Source organism: Vigna angularis, chromosome 6 (assembly GCF_016808095.1).
Source record: "Vigna angularis cultivar LongXiaoDou No.4 chromosome 6, ASM1680809v1, whole genome shotgun sequence".
NCBI lineage: Eukaryota > Viridiplantae > Streptophyta > Magnoliopsida > Fabales > Fabaceae > Vigna > Vigna angularis.
Window position 1 is genome coordinate 29413603 of NC_068975.1, and position 17073 is coordinate 29430675.

At 31.5% G+C, this 17073-nt stretch overlaps 2 protein-coding genes across 2 annotated transcripts; both read left to right on the plus strand.

The window, feature by feature from the left end:
* The first annotated feature begins 7925 nt into the window (after positions 1–7925).
* LOC108340995 (alpha-glucosidase) lies at positions 7926–11937 on the plus strand. The gene is made up of 5 exons (XM_017578587.2): positions 7926–8256; positions 8394–9103; positions 9645–9875; positions 9993–10639; positions 10838–11937. Exons 1-5 carry the CDS (start codon positions 7976–7978, stop codon positions 11735–11737), a joined length of 2769 nt encoding a protein of 922 aa, XP_017434076.2. The 5' UTR covers positions 7926–7975; the 3' UTR covers positions 11738–11937.
* Positions 11938–13236: 1299 nt separating this feature from the next.
* On the plus strand, positions 13237–16962 carry LOC108340897 (alpha-glucosidase). The gene is made up of 5 exons (XM_017578462.2): positions 13237–13634; positions 13719–14419; positions 14602–14832; positions 14931–15577; positions 15791–16962. The coding sequence occupies exons 1-5, from the start codon at positions 13426–13428 to the stop codon at positions 16688–16690; spliced, it is 2688 nt and encodes an 895-aa protein (XP_017433951.1). The 5' UTR covers positions 13237–13425; the 3' UTR covers positions 16691–16962.
* The last annotated feature ends 111 nt before the right edge of the window (positions 16963–17073 follow it).

Below are 17073 nucleotides of genomic sequence, written 5' to 3' on the forward strand. Positions count from 1 at the left end.
TGTCTCTATGTTGAATGTCCAGTTTAAGGCAAAGTTACCAAACTAGACAAATTTGCCACATATATTACGAAAATAGACAAAAAAAATTTAAAATACAAAAATAGGCAAGTCGTGGAGGACCCAAACGACTTCTAATGAAGAAGTCATGTTCCCCCTGCACGACTTCACCATATTTATTTGACTAGGGTTGGAGTCGTATACCCCAAAAACGACTTTAGAATATAGTAATCGATTACCCGGTGTTATAATCGATTACCACGCCTTTTTTAATAAAAAATATAAAAAAAAAATTGAAATCGTAGGGGGCTTCACGACTTCAATAAGAGAAGTCGTGCACCTCCAACACATCTTTACTTTTTTCAATTTTTAACTTTTATTAATTAAAATCATTTATAATTTCTAAAAAATGTTTTTAAATGTATTTAAAATAATTAAAATTATATCTAATTAATAACTAAAGTTTTTCAATATTATTAAATAAATAAATTTCATACTTTTAATTTTCTTTGTAATTAAATTAAATTTTTTATAAAATAATTTCAATTAAATAATTTATAACTATAATTATTATAATTATCTAATTAAAAATTCAAAAAAAATTATATTTCATTATAATTTACTTTTTATAATTTTTATTATTATAGTATATTTTTTTACAAATTATAATTAATTAATAATAATTTTTTTCATTATAAACTATTTAAATTAATAAAATTATTAAATATAAACTATTTAAATTAATAAAAAAACTAAATAATTAAAATTGTAGGGGTTGACGACTTCTTGTATTGAAGTCGTGCACCCCACACACTTTCACTTTTTTTACTTTTTTCATTTAAAATTATTTATAATTTTTAAATAATATATTTAAATTTATTTAAAATATTAAAAATTATATATAATTAATATTTAAAGTTTTTTAATATTATTAAATAAAGGGTTAAATATGTTTTTAGTCCCTATACTATCATGCGATTTTGGGTTTAGTCTCTCTTTTAAACTAAGGTACATTTTAGTCCTCCTTCTTAAGGAAACTTTGATTTTAGTCCTCCAAATCCAACGGCGTTAAAAAAAGATCGAGGTGGCTAACGGTGAAATTGTACGATTTTTTTTTTCTGACATTGAGTCAGTCTTTCTAAGCTTTTCTCTCTCCCTCTCCCTCCTCTCCTTCCATTGGGTCAGTCTTTTCCACTCTCACCTCTCTTTCTTCAACTTCTCTTTCTCTCTCATTCCTCCAAACTCATTCCATTTCTCACTCTCATGAGTTGAAGAAACCTTGAAAAGTCACAATCTCATATTTGTTCTTAATGAAAAGGTTTAATTACCATGTCTGCTTCATGAATGCATATACACATAAATCCTACATTTCAACCCTATCCATATTCAGATCCATATCTAACTACAACAGACTCCTGTATCTGTTTTATACATAAAAAAAACACAATAAATGGAACAGAAATAATTAAGAAATAAATGGTAAAAATATTACCTGGTTGAAAATAAAGCAGTATTCTTCCCTGCTTCATTATTTCACTGTTTTTAATTCTTCAATTTTTAAATTAAACAATGTTTTTAAAATTATTATCTACCAACTAAATACATTTATCGGAATAAATTTCTTAAAATTAACATTTCCTATTAATAGAATATTATTTCTATCAAAAGCTAGAAACATATAAACATACTCGTTTCCACACCTTTGATATGTTATCCCTATGCTTGGCCTTTTTTCTAAATTACTATTAAATATAAGAGATACCTTTGGAGAGAACATCAGCTGAAGCTCTATCGTTGCTCCATCAACCTTTGAACTTCATGAAAATGTCACGGGTTAGTCTGTCTTTGTGTTCAGCATGTTAGTTTGGTATCCCAATCTCATCCATCCATATAGGAATGAACTATTTGAAACTGAATTGCGTGCAAGTTTTTGTTGTGGAAGCATTATGTTATGAGGTGATAATTTTACCTTGTCATTTTAAGAACTAATGATGTGCGCATTCATTTGAGTGGTGGTGGTTTAATTGTTGCTCGTAGTTGAAGCACGGGTTACTAGACATTTTGGTTTATTCACGGTCTTAGGTTCTTAATGCCAATTTTACACAGATCATTAAAGTGCATTATGTTGGTATCTGAAATTATTCCATGTGTTTCATCATCTAGGAGTCAGTACCCATTCAAGTGTAGCATGGTGTTTCTGGAATTCAATATCCTGATAGCTATCAACAACCGTTACAGCGTCAATGACCTTTTTGCAGAGGGTGGGAAGGTTGGGTAGAAGATGGAAGGAAGAGACGAGGGAGAGAGAGGGAGAAAAGGTGAGAAACACTGACTCAGCGCAAGAAAAGAAAATCATGTCAATCTACCGTTAGCCACGTCAGCTGGTTTTTAACGGTGTTAATTTTGGAGGACTAAAATCAAAGTTTCCTTAAGAAGGAGGATTAAAATGTACCTTAGTTTGAAAGAGGGACTAAACCCAAAATCGCGTGATAGTATAGCGACTAAAAACATATTTAACCCTTAAATAAATAAGCTTATTTTTGTTATTAAATTAATCACATTTTTGAAAATTATTTTAATTAAATAATTTATTACTATTATTATTGTAATTACATAAATTAAAATGCACAAATATATTTTATTTCATTTTAATAAATATTTTTAAAATAAATATTTGTTTAAGTAAATTTATTATATTGAAAAAATTGTAATGAAATATATATATTTTCTTAATTTTTAATTACATAATTACATTAATAACAAAAATAAGTTAATTTATTATATTGAAATGTGATTAATTTAATAACAAAAATAAGTTTATTTATTTAATAATATTTAAAAACTTTAAATATTAATTATGTATAATTTTTAATATTTTAAATACATTTAAATATATAATTTAAAAATTATAAATCATTTTAAATAAAAAAAGTTAAAAAAGTGAAAGTGTGTGGGGGTGTTCAATACAAGAAATCATCAACCCCTACAATTTTAATTATTTTTTTTTATGAATTTAAATAGTTTATATTTAATAATTTTATTAATTTAAATAGTTTATAATGAAAAAAATTATTATTAATTAATTGTAATTTGTAAAAAAATATACTATAATAATAAAAATTTAAAAAGTAAATTATAATAAAATATAAATTTTTTTGAATATTTAATTAGATAATTATAATAATTATAGTTATAAATTATTTAATTGAAATTCTTTTATAAAATATTTAACTTAATTACAAAAATAATTAAAAGTATGAAATTTATTTATTTAATAATATTGAAAAACTTTAATTATTAATTAGATATATTTTAAATTATTTTAAATATATTTAAAAACATTTTTTAGAAATTATAAATGATTTTAATTAATAAAAGTTAAAAATTAAAAAAAAAAAAGTAAAGATATGTTGGGGTGCACGACTTCTCTTATTGAAGTCATGAACCCCACTACGATTTCAATTTTTTTTATATTTTTTTATTAAAAAAGACGTGGTAATCGATTACAATACTTGGTAATAGATTATTATACCTAAAGTTGTTTTTGGGGTGCACGACTTCAATCCTGGTCAAATAAATAAGGTGAAATCGTGCAGGGGGACACGACTTCTTCATTAGAAGTCGTATGGGCTCTCCAGGATTTTGTTTTTTTTTTGCCTATTTTCGTAATATCTGAGGCAAATTTGCCTAGTTTGGTAACTTTGCCCCAGTTTAAAAACCACTTTTCCTCTTTTTTAGTCAACCTTTTTTCGTGTGTATGTTCTGTTAAATATTACAAAATTCTAATTAATATTTGTTGTTTGTGCATATAAATGTTTAATTTAAGCTTTTATGATTTTGTATACTGTTATAATATTTTATTTGTTATTATTATTATTTTAAATTTTAATTTATATCTTATTTAAAACTATTTTATTTAAAATGTCACCATGATATAATAATACATGAAATGCATATTAAAAAAAATGATAACCATGCATCTTCATATGAGATACACATATTCTACATTTTCATATGTGGTTAAATTAGTAGAATGTATTAATTAAATTAATTTAACTATTGGATAACTTATAATCGGAACAATTATGTCAACAGTAACACGTCCAAAGAGTGGTGGAGTTTCTCATAATTTGGGGGGACTTTGTCAATTTTTTTTTATATATTTATGATAATATAAAAAATAAATTATCACTTGATTATTATAGAAATGAAATAAATTAACATCTACAAAAAAACAAAACTAAAACAGAAACTGCTGTTAAAAGAAAGGCTTATCACTGAAAACAAATAAAGGAAGAGCAGTAGCTTAGCTGTGTTGCCAGCGGTTCTGCAGAGAAAGCACACCAGCTATGCTGCAAGCGGTGCTACAGACGAAGAATTTATCAGTTCTTTTGGTAAAAAAGAAATCATGTTTCTATTTAATCCAATAAAATTGATGTTTATATTTTCTAAAACATACAATACATCATTTAAATATATGGTAAAAAAATATAATTAAGATTATCATAATATAACCAGCTCTTTAGAGATTTGAATGAATTTAATGGATATTAAATAAGTGGAAATGTTTTGAAGCAAAATAAATAAACAGGTTTCAAACAAAACAAAATCAATGATTAAAAATAAAAGTAAAAATAATCTTTTCACATTACTTAAAAAAAATATGATTGTTTTAATCATTTAAGACAAGAATAAATATGAGAATGAAGATAAATGTAAGAATAAATATGAGAATGAAGATAAATATAAGAATAAATATAAAGTTTACTATGAATATTATTGGGAGAGAATATAAATAAAATTGTCATTCATTTTAATTTTTATATAGAATTTACATATTAACTAAATATTAACTAATATTGATATAAGTATAGATAATATATAATCCTTAAATTTGAGTATGACATGAGAATTTGTATATTGATCCGAACATTGATCTACACACTTAAGTGCAGAGTTTTACTAATTAAATAATTATTTTGCTAGCACTTTTTTCAAGTGCAATGCACTACGAATTATATATAATAGTAAGGGAAATTGTCATTCTTAATAATATTACAGAAGAAGAAGATAATCACAGAGTTAAAATAACAAGGACCATTTATTTTTAAGTTGAATGAGTTGTTTGGTTTTCATTGTTTTATCTACAATCACATAAAAATATTAAATATTCTTATTATAAATATTTAATTATTCAATTCTAATTGAGAAATAAATTTAATTTCGATTGAAATAACTTAATATTTTTCCGTTTAATAAAAAATTATTATGTTTAAATTTATTTCAAAATAAAAATATGTAACATAAATAATCTAATGATCGATTAAATGATTGGTTGACTGAATGATTGAAATCGAAAGATGGAGACCATATGGTTGAGAAGTGAAACCGAGTGGCAGATACCAAGTGACAAAAGCTGAATGGTTAAGCTAAAATGTTAAAATTGAAAAGTCGACAAAAAAATTAAAATCGTATAACTAATCGGATGGTTGAGGATGAATAATTAAGGTCGAATGGTCGAAACTGAATAATTAAGGTCAAATGGTCCATCAAATGATTTAGACTGAATGACCGACTAAGATATCAATACTAAAAAGTGTAAAAAAATTAATGTATAATTAATATCTGAAGAACCATGTCTAAAATTTTTATTTATAATTAGTGTTATGTATTTTTACTTTAATCATAATTCAATCCTACTTTAACATAGTTAAATTATGATTATCATTTATTATCAAATGTCTATCTGAATTTTATTTTTAAATCAGTTGATCTTGCTATTGACTCACTAATTAATAAAGAAAAATCAATTGATTGATTGATCTGTCAGTCCATTGATCAAAGTGTTAATTCATATGTTTTATTGAAAAAAAATAAGTATAACACATGAGCTAAGTGTTAATCTATCCATCTTATTGACAAAAAAAATAAGTATAACACGAGCTATCGTGAAATACAAAGAAATAATGTCATCGTGTGTGTGTTAATTAGTAGTAGTAGCATTTTCGTTGGAGACTTTTTGTTTTTTCAGAAAAGAAAAAGAACATCAACATGTTGGGGTTTTAATAGCAATGTAGAGTTTACCAAAAGAAGGCCCAAAACCTTTTAGCAAACAAGAGTTACAACATATCTCAGAGACGTAGGTATTCTAATTTGGATGGTCCAACATGTAAGGTCTATAACTTTTTGGCAAGGAATTACTAATACTTTACTTATTTAGATATGATAAGATAAAATATAATAATTATTATAAACTATTATAATTTGTTTTTTTTGTGTGTGTGTGTGTTGATATGATATAATAGTGTGATTTTATTACTATCCCAATATATATTTTGTATGACATGAGGGTGAGTTAAACTTAAGAAAATATCATAAGATTTGTGTCCCTTTCTCCAGAGTTTACCTTAAATTATTTAAAAGAATAACAGATCGAAATCAAACAATTATTATGAGTTTATTAAAAAAATTCAATGTACAAAGTAACTATCACTAGATTAGTTTGGTTAGATAAGATTGAATCTAATTGTTTATCAATCAATTAAATCGTTCCAAATTATCAGATTAGTTAGGTAATTCTGATCCTATAAAATGAGTATTCTTAGTTCTAACTTTTAAATATATTATGAGAATGACAAAGCTAAATAATAAATAAACCATTCCATTAAACATTTAATTTAATTTAGCGTTACTAAATGCTTTTTCTGATCTTAAAAATGACATTTTATCATTTTAAATAATTATATTTTTTAGGTAATTAAAAATTAAATAACCTAGTGAAACAATTTTTAGTGCTCACAACAACAACTTTATACTTTTTTCTGCAATTATAGAGTAAATAAATTAATGTATTAAAATAATATTTATGAAAAGTTTAAAAGTAAAAATTTCGGAGTAGAAAAATAACACGATGTCTTTATGCAACATCTAAAAAATGTTAAGAATTATAAATCTCGAAAAAGTACCAATTCACTGCAATTTTCTTTTTAAATCTTATATGTCTGAAATAATTTCGAAGAGTCTTTTAAGGCTAAATTCAGTCAATTTCGGAGAATTAAATAAATAAAAATTATGGTCTTTCAACTCTTCCATACTCCAAGTTGATACGATTTTTTTAAAAATATACTAAAATAACGATTTTCCAAGAAAATTACACAACATGCCAAAAAAATATTTATTTGTACCGAAAATAATTGATATTAGATTTCACACTTGTACCTCTTAATGAAAAAGGAGAGTGCAATTCTTAATCTGAGAATACAATTGTAATTAAAAATAAGCACTTTACTTTTAACTACACCATGAAAACCAAAATTTGTTTGATATGAAATAGAATTGTAGAATACCTAATTATTAGGAGTATTGAAAAAAAAAACCCTATAATTCGTAATTGGTAGATATAAATTTTTAAAAAGGTGGGGACAAAAGATATAAGTCATGGACCAAAGCAATCACCAATAGTAATCAAACGATGCACGCAATTTCAAAGTTTCAACGGCTTGAAGCAAAGCAAGTGGTAGCAAAGTTGGAATGAAACACAAAACGACACAGTTTCTTCATCTTTATCATTGCTTCATCGATCCGATGAAGTCAAGGACTTTCGATTTTCGAAGGTGATGATAATATTTTTTTCTTAGAAAAGAGTGACAAGAGGAGGCAACCATCCAACGATACAAATGCATGATGAATGGAGTAGAAGAAAATAAGAAAACAATATCCAATCTAATTTTTTTGCCGTACATTTTATCATTGCATTTTTTGACCTTTCTTATTAAAAAAAAAGAAGAAAACAAAATATAATGTTGTTTTAGACATGATATCCCTACATATTTAATAAATAAATTGGTAAATGTAAACTTAATCATAAAGAAACACGTGGGAAAACATTGGTAGTTGGTTCCAAGAAGCCAAGAATGGTCCCCTACATACAGTTCCACCAATCACCCTTCCTTTCTTTCTCTGTCTCCAACACGAGCCAATGTACATAAAGAATCTATATGCTATCATTTTCTATCTCTTCAACTCTCAGACTATGGCTACACCATGGAACATTCAACTCACACCCACTATCTTCACTGTTTGTGTTTTTCTCATCTTCTCTTGCGCTTCACCGACAGAAGAAACACCAGTTGGTTATGGTTACACCATCTCAACTGTTAGCAATTATCCCATAACCAACTCTTTGATTGCAAACCTTAACCTTATCAAATCCTCCTCTGTTTTCGGACCCGACATACCACACCTCTCCCTCTCCGCTAGGTAACAACTACAACTGCTGCTGATTAATTAGCCTCATTCAATGTTGTTCACTTACTCATCTACATGTTTCGTACCCTTAATTTTACATATTTTTCTATTATCTATATAGATAAGTAACTGTTTTTTCTGGAATGCAGTTTTGAGAACAAGGATAGGTTGAGAGTGAGAATCACTGACTCTAATCACCAAAGATGGGAAATTCCACAACATGTCATTCCCAGAGCTTCCTCTTCTCAGTATCACCCTCTTCGCTTCCTCAATAGCAAACAAGGTTTCCAACACTCTATCACTCTTACACGTCCAGACTCAGACCTTGTTTTCACCCTCCATAACACCACCCCATTTGGCTTCACTCTGTCGCGCAAATCCTCCAACGATGTTCTCTTTAATGCCGCACCTGACCCTTCCAACCCTCAAACTTTTCTTGTCTTCAAAGACCAGTACTTGCAGCTCTCCTCCTCGCTTCCGCCACAAAGAGCCTCTCTTTACGGCCTCGGGGAACACACCAAGAGCTCCTTCAAGCTCCGACCCAACCAGACCCTTACACTGTGGAATGCAGATATTGCAAGCGCCAACCCGGACTTGAACCTTTATGGCTCTCACCCTTTTTACTTGGACGTGAGATCACCCTCCCCAGATGGAACAGTGAAGGCTGGCACCTCACATGGGGTGTTGCTGCTCAACAGCAATGGAATGGATATTGTGTATGGCGGTGATCGCATTACTTATAAGGCCATTGGTGGGGTTTTTGATCTCTATTTCTTTGCTGGATCCTCCCCAGAGCTGGTGTTGGAACAGTACACTGAACTCATTGGCAGGCCTGCTCCAATGCCTTATTGGTCCTTTGGTAAGTCACAATACACCCTTGTACTTAACTTCAAGTTTTAAATTGCAGCCACAATCGTAGCAGTTTCCTTCCAATCTTTTATATTGCTAAAAGTTACAGACAAATGCGATTGATGATGTCAAATAAAATCCTAAATATTGCGGTCAAAATTTCAGTGCCGACGGTTTTTTAAAGCTTTTGAGACTTTGATTACATTATTTTTAACTGTGGTTATAGTAAAATAAAGAAAGAGGAATATAGAAGTGTCAAAGCTTTGAAAATTGAAACTTGAAAGGAGATGAAAGTTTCTCTACGGTTCTATACTGTATCATTAACAGCGAATAAAGTCTCTTTTTCTTAGCATTAACAAGTTATCACATTTTTTGTTTTGTTTTTGTTTTGATAACGATGAATCTTGTTACTCTGTTTCCTCCAAGAACAGACGCGTGATTCATTGTCTCATTGAATTAAAAATTTATCGGTGCATCCTGTGAACTTTATGATTGTACCCATGGATATTTACTTCCCTTGTTAACCCACATCAGTAATATCTCTTGTGAAGGTTTTCATCAGTGTCGATATGGCTACAAGAATGTAAGTGATCTCCAGGGTGTGGTTGCTAACTATGCAAAAGCAGCTATACCCCTTGAAGTAATGTGGACAGATATTGATTATATGGATGCATATAAAGATTTTACATTTGATCCCATCAACTTTCCGCTGGAGAAGATGAGAAGTTTTGTTGACACTCTTCACAAAAATGGTCAGAAATACGTACTTATCCTGGATCCAGGTACATAGTTTTGACACCATAGAAATTCTTTCAAATCTCTAAAACTATACTCTGCTCTTAGTGTTTGATGATGCATCATTACATATTTCATTAATTTGAGGTAGATTTTGGAAACAGGTATCAGTGTAAATGAGACATATGAAACCTATGTTAGAGGTTTGAAGGCTGATATCTACATAAAGAGAAATGGAAGCAACTATCTTGGTAAAGTTTGGCCTGGAGAAGTTTATTACCCTGATTTCCTAAACCCTGGAAGCCAAGCATTTTGGGGTGGGGAAATCAAATTATTTAGGGATCAGCTGCCTTTTGATGGTCTCTGGATTGACATGAATGAGTTATCTAATTTCATTACTTCTCCCTCCATTCCGTCTTCTAGTCTTGATAACCCTCCCTATAAAATTAACAATGTTGGAGACCAACGACCCATTAATGACAGAACAGTCCCAGCAACATCTTTGCACTATGGTAATGTCACTGAGTACAATGCCCACAATTTGTATGGACTACTAGAATCCAAAGTTACTAACAAGGCATTGGTGGATATAACTGGTAAAAGGCCATTCGTCCTAACTAGATCAACTTTTGTGAGTTCTGGTAAGTATGCTGCCCATTGGACAGGAGATAATGCTGCTACATGGAACGATTTGGCATATTCAATTCCATCGATATTAAATTCTGGAATCTTTGGAATTCCGATGGTTGGAGCAGATATCTGTGGTTTTGGTGGAAATACAACTGAAGAACTTTGCCGGCGCTGGATCCAGGTAAAATCGTCCCTCAGGTGCAGTAGTATGGAGTAATATTTTTATAGTGTGAAGTGTTGTTGTGTTCATAGCTTTCCTAGCCTAAAGATAAAATTAGTCACTTGGGAAAACCCATTGCTTTGTTGGAAATGCATGCAGAAACGAAGTATGAAATGTCATGGCATACATATCTAACAAGTCTTGTTTTTCGAACTGTAGTTGGGGGCTTTTTACCCCTTTGCCAGAGATCATTCAGATAAAAACTCCATCAGACAAGAGCTTTACATTTGGGAATCAGTTGCGGCATCAGCTAGGAAAGTGCTTGGACTTCGTTACCGTCTTCTCCCTTATTTCTACACACTAATGTACGAAGCACATACAAAAGGGATACCCATTGCACGGCCTCTTTTCTTTTCATTCCCTGAGGATGTCACAGCATATGAAATAAGCTCTCAGTTTCTATTAGGCAAAGGGGTTCTGGTATCACCTGTACTACAATCTGGGGCAACCACTGTTGATGCATACTTTCCTAAAGGAACCTGGTTTGACCTCTTTAATGTCTCAAATTCAGTGATTGCAGAATCAGGCAAGTATGTGACTCTCGATGCTCCACCTGATCACATAAATGTGCATGTTGGGGAAGGTAATATTTTGGCCTTGCAAGGAGAAGCATTGACAATTGATGCTGCCCGGAAAACTGCATTTGAACTTGTGGTAGTTATGAGTGGCAGTGGAAATAGTTATGGTGAAGTGTATATGGATGATGGGGAAGCATTAGACGTAGCAGGGGTGAAATATGAGTGGACATTGGTAAGGTTTTATGGGGCTATACAGAACAATATCGTTGTTATTACATCTAAGGTGACTAATGGAAGATTTGCTATGGACCAAAGGTGGATCATAGACAAGGTAACTTTCTTGGGGATACCCAAGCATCAGAAATTCAATAGAATGGATTTGTCAGAGAAAGAGTTGAATATTGTGAATAGAACAAGTTCATTGACTAATGCAGTTATGAAGTCACATTTTGATAGCTCCTCTGAGTTTGTTACTGTACAAATTTCTAAATTGTCACTTCTTATTGGAGAGGAATTCAAGCTGGAGATAGAAATCCAGTAGAAGGGTACCTTTTAAGATTGCGAATTCCCACCGAGAATTTGTGCTTTCTTTGTGGTTTCATCTCTGAGTCCTTTTTTCTTACCAGTGACATGGTTACTGTTAAGGATTTCTATTTCTCAGGTCACAGCCCCAACATCCATAAAATGTCAATTTTTGTGTTACAAATAAATGTTACAGAATAGAAATGAGTATTATCTAGTAATGGTAATTGCTCACAATTTAGTTGCATGCAGGCTAGCAGTGCACTATTCATATGGATTCACATGATTTCCACAAAAGCATCCTATAGACTTAAACTCTATTCTTATTATAAAACAACATTTTTTAAGAGAATATTTTCTTGTTATAAAAATAAATTAGACTTAAACTCTCTTTTTCTTAATGACATCATAAATCCAGTATCACCTTTAAGAAGTAGGTGGCTTAACTAAACATAAATGAATAAATTTATAATTGAAGAATACAAAGTATATAAACAACACAATGACAAAACTATAAATACATTCAATAATCCAATGATTTAGAATTGAGGTCAATGACGGTGTAAATATTTACTCTCCTCCCATTCTTTAAGAAGTATTTTAAGGATGAAACGATGACGGGTTTTGTATTTTAAAGTGAACAATATTTCATATACGACCTAAAAATGTTATTCAACTGATTTGGATAAACTTATTTTAGTATACTAATAATTTCACATTACTTAATAGTCGAGACTAATATCACTTTAAATATTTCTTCATTTTCCTTTTCAATGACAAAACTGTCTCTGTATATTATGTTTATAATATTTTTCAACATATTTCAATGACATATTACAAAATCTATTTTACTTTTCAATTTTTTTAAATTATAATATATATATATATATATAAATTATCAAATCACAAAGTTAGAGTAAATATATTATTTATCGATATTTAAATTGAACTTAAAGATGACGCCATTTTTTTTAATAAAAAACTTTACTAAAAATATTAATATTTTATTTTAAAATATCATTTAAATGTTTAATATAAGTTAAAATTATTGCTTTTGTTGATGATTATTTTTAAGAATTTGGTTATCTAACATCAGTAAAATCTCTCCATTTTTTTATTCATATATCCATTTTTATTAGAATTATAATTTTGAAAAGCATGATTTCCAATTATTAACATTTTTGTACTTATAATAATTAATACACCTACTAGGATCGGCTCAACAGTAGGTTAAAAAAAAGGGATTTGTTATACACTAAATATAGTAAGAAGAAGAATTTTTTATACTATACATTGAAGTACTCAATTTTATTTTTGAAGTCAGCAACGTCGTTGTATACCCATTAATTCCAGAGGGCAAAATACAAGGTAAGCATTACACTCAATTATTATAATAAAATATACTTAATAAATCTTATTTCAGAAAGAAAATTATTAAATTTATTTAAGTTATTCGTTATATTATTTTAATCATAGAAACAATTTTACATATTATTGTAATAGTTAATTATTACAAGGATAGAATTTACATACTATATGTGAATGAATACCTGTTCTGAAACATGTATAGTTGGGCGAACAAACCTCGGTCGTTGGTTCCTAGAAATAAAGGTCTTGTAAGAAGACATGTGCGTCAACTCAGCTTCGATTCCTTCCTTTTTTTGATGCCTCCTTCCAACATCATTCCCTTCATTTCACACTCAACACATGGCTGCACCCACTTTCCTTCTACTCTTCTCTCTCTTTATCTTTCTTTCTCTTATCTTCTGCTCAGCTTCATCACCACTTGGATATGGCTACACCATCTCGTCTCTTCATGCTTATCCAAAAAACAACTCTTTCATTGCACACCTTAACCTTATCAAACCTTCCTCTCTGTTCGGACCCGACATTCCTCACCTCTCCCTTCATGCCAGGTAACAACCACCAATTAGCTTTTCTTAACACTTTATCATCTATGTACTTACATAAATCACTGTTTTTTGTTTTGGATATGGAAGCTTTGAGAACAAGGATAGGTTCAGACTCAGAATCACTGACTCCAACAACAAAAGATGGGAAATTCCGCAGCATCTCATTCCCAGAGTCTCCCCTTCTCAGTATCAACCTCTTCGCCACCTCCATGGTTCCCCACAGGCTCTCAGTCTCACACATCCAGACTCAGACCTTGTTTTCACCCTCCACAACACCACCCCATTTGGTTTCACTCTGTCGCGCAAATCCTCCAACGATGTTCTCTTTAATGCCGCACCAGACCCTTCCAACCCTCAGACTTTTCTTGTCTTCAAAGACCAGTACTTGCAGCTCTCCTCCTCGCTCCCGCCACAAAGAGCCTCTCTTTACGGCCTCGGGGAACACACCAAGAGCTCCTTCAAGCTCCAACCCAACCAGACCCTTACACTGTGGAATGCAGGTATTGCAAGCGCCAACCCGGACGTGAACCTTTATGGCTCTCACCCTTTTTACTTGGACGTGAGATCACCCTCTCCAGATGGAAGAGTGACGGCTGGCACCTCACATGGGGTGTTGCTGCTTAACAGCAATGGAATGGATATTGTGTATGGCGGTGATCGCATTACTTATAAGGCCATTGGTGGGGTTTTTGATCTTTACTTTTTCGCTGGATCCTCTCCCGAGCTGGTGTTGGAGCAATACACTGAACTCATAGGCAGACCTGCTCCAATGCCTTATTGGTCCTTTGGTAAGTAAATGAACTTATTATCTTGTAGTTTCCATAGTGTTACTGATAACATAATTTACTCCTAACATGTGCAGTGAATCACAATCTAATTGTTAATTAGTTGCAGTTTCCTTTTATCTGTTCATGTCAATCCGTTGTATCAATTGCCTTGTTATTCCACATTATTTTTGTCTCTTCTGAAGGTTTTCATCAGTGTCGATGGGGATACAAGAATGTAAGCGATATACAGAGTGTGGTTGCCAACTATGCAAAAGCAGCTATACCCCTTGAAGTTATGTGGACGGATATTGATTACATGGATGCATTTAAAGATTTCACCTTAGATCCCATCAACTTTCCGCTGGATAAGATGAGAAGCTTTGTTGACACTCTTCATCAAAATGGTCAGAAATACGTTCTTATCTTGGATCCAGGTACTTAATTTTGACACAAGATAAAAATCATAGTATGCTCTAAATGGTTTAGGACGTATATGCATCTTTTATTAATTGTTGGAAGATTGTGGAAACAGGTATCAATGTAAACGAGACATATGCAACCTATGTCAGAGGCTTGAACGCTGATGTCTATATAAAGAGAAATGGAACCAATTATCTTGGTGAAGTTTGGCCTGGACCAGTTTATTACCCAGATTTTCTTAACCCTCAAAGCCAATTATTTTGGGGTGGGGAAATCAAATTATTTAGGGACCTTCTCCCTTTTGATGGTCTTTGGCTTGACATGAATGAATTATCTAATTTCATTACTTCTCCTCCCATTCCATCTTCTAATCTTGATAACCCTCCTTACAAAATTAACAATGGTGGAGTTGTACGATCCATTAATTACAGAACAGTCCCTGCCACATCTTTACACTACGGTAACATCACTGAGTATAATGCCCACAATTTGTATGGACTACTAGAATCCAAAGTAACTAACGAGGAACTGGTGAATATAACTGGTAAAAGGCCATTCATTCTGAGTAGATCAACTTTTGTAAGTTCTGGTAAGTATGCTGCACATTGGACAGGAGATAATGCTGCTACATGGAATGATTTGGCCTACTCAATTCCATCGATATTAAATTCTGGAATCTTTGGGATTCCAATGGTTGGAGCAGATATATGTGGTTTCGGAGGAAATACAACTGAAGAACTTTGCCAGCGCTGGATCCAGGTAAAATTGATCCTCAATTGCAGTAGTATAGAAAAGTATTTCTGTAGAGTGAAATGTTATAAAGTATTAAATGTTTTCCTTGCCTAAATATACAAGTAGTCACTTGTGAAATCTTAAAAGTACTATGGTTTTTGTCTTGTTGAAAAAAATGGAGAAAGAAACTTTGAAATGCCATTGCATACACGTCTAATTCGTTTTTATCTATCAATGTAGTTGGGGGCTTTTTACCCCTTTTCCAGAGATCATTCAGAAATAAACTCCATCAGACAAGAGCTTTACATTTGGGAATCAGTTGCAGCATCAGCTAGGAAAGTGCTTGGACTTCGTTACCGTCTTCTCCCTTATTTCTACACACTAATGTACGAAGCACATACAAAAGGGATACCCATTGCACGGCCACTTTTCTTTTCATTCCCTGAGGATGTCACAACATATGACATAAGCTCTCAGTTTCTATTAGGCAAAGGGGTTCTGGTATCACCCGTACTACAATCTGGGGCAACCACTGTTGATGCATACTTTCCTAAAGGAACCTGGTTTGACCTCTTTGATGTCTCAAATTCAGTGATTGCAGAATCAGGCAAGTATGTGACTCTCGATGCTCCATCTGATCACATAAATGTGCATGTTGGGGAAGGTAATGTTTTGGCCTTGCAAGGAGAAGCATTGACAACTGATGCTGCCCGGAAAACTGCATTTGAACTTATGGTAGTTATGAGTGGCAGTGGAAATAGTTATGGTGAAGTGTATTTGGATGATGGGGAAGCATTAGACGTAGCAGGGGTGAAATATGAGTGGACATTGGTAAGGTTTTATGGGGCTATACAGAACACTAGCGTTGTTATTACATCTAAGGTGACTAATGGAAGATTTGCTCTGGACCAAAGGTGGATCATAGACAAGGTAACTTTCTTGGGGATACCCAAGCATCAGAAATTCAATAGAATGGATTTGTCAGAGAAAGAGTTGAATATTGTGAATAGAACAGGTTCAATGACTAATGCAGTTATGAAGTCACATTTTGATAGCTCATCTGAGTTTGTTACTGTACAAGTTTCTAAATTGTCACTTCTTATTGGAAAAGAATTCAAGCTGGAGGTAGAAATCAAGTAGAAGGGTAACTCAAGAGGCCAAATTCCCACTAAGAATTTGTGCTTTTGTTCATGGCTGCATTTGGGTCTCTTCTTTTTTCCACTGCGAAGATTACTATCAAGAAGTCCATTTTCTCAGTGTCACTACACTAAAATTTATAAAATATCATGTTTGTATCATAAATAAATGTCAGAGAATAGTTTCATCATGGCCATGAAACTCAAGCATAAACATATCTGCCTATCAATAATATTTGTGAACTATATATTATCTATTACAACTGGAGTTGGCCACTCATAGTATTAAAATTAGCAGTTAACTTTATCCAATATTTCTTGGATCGTACCCTTATAGCTCTAGACGTTCAATCCCTAATTGCATTCAGGCTAACAAGTAATGCAGTA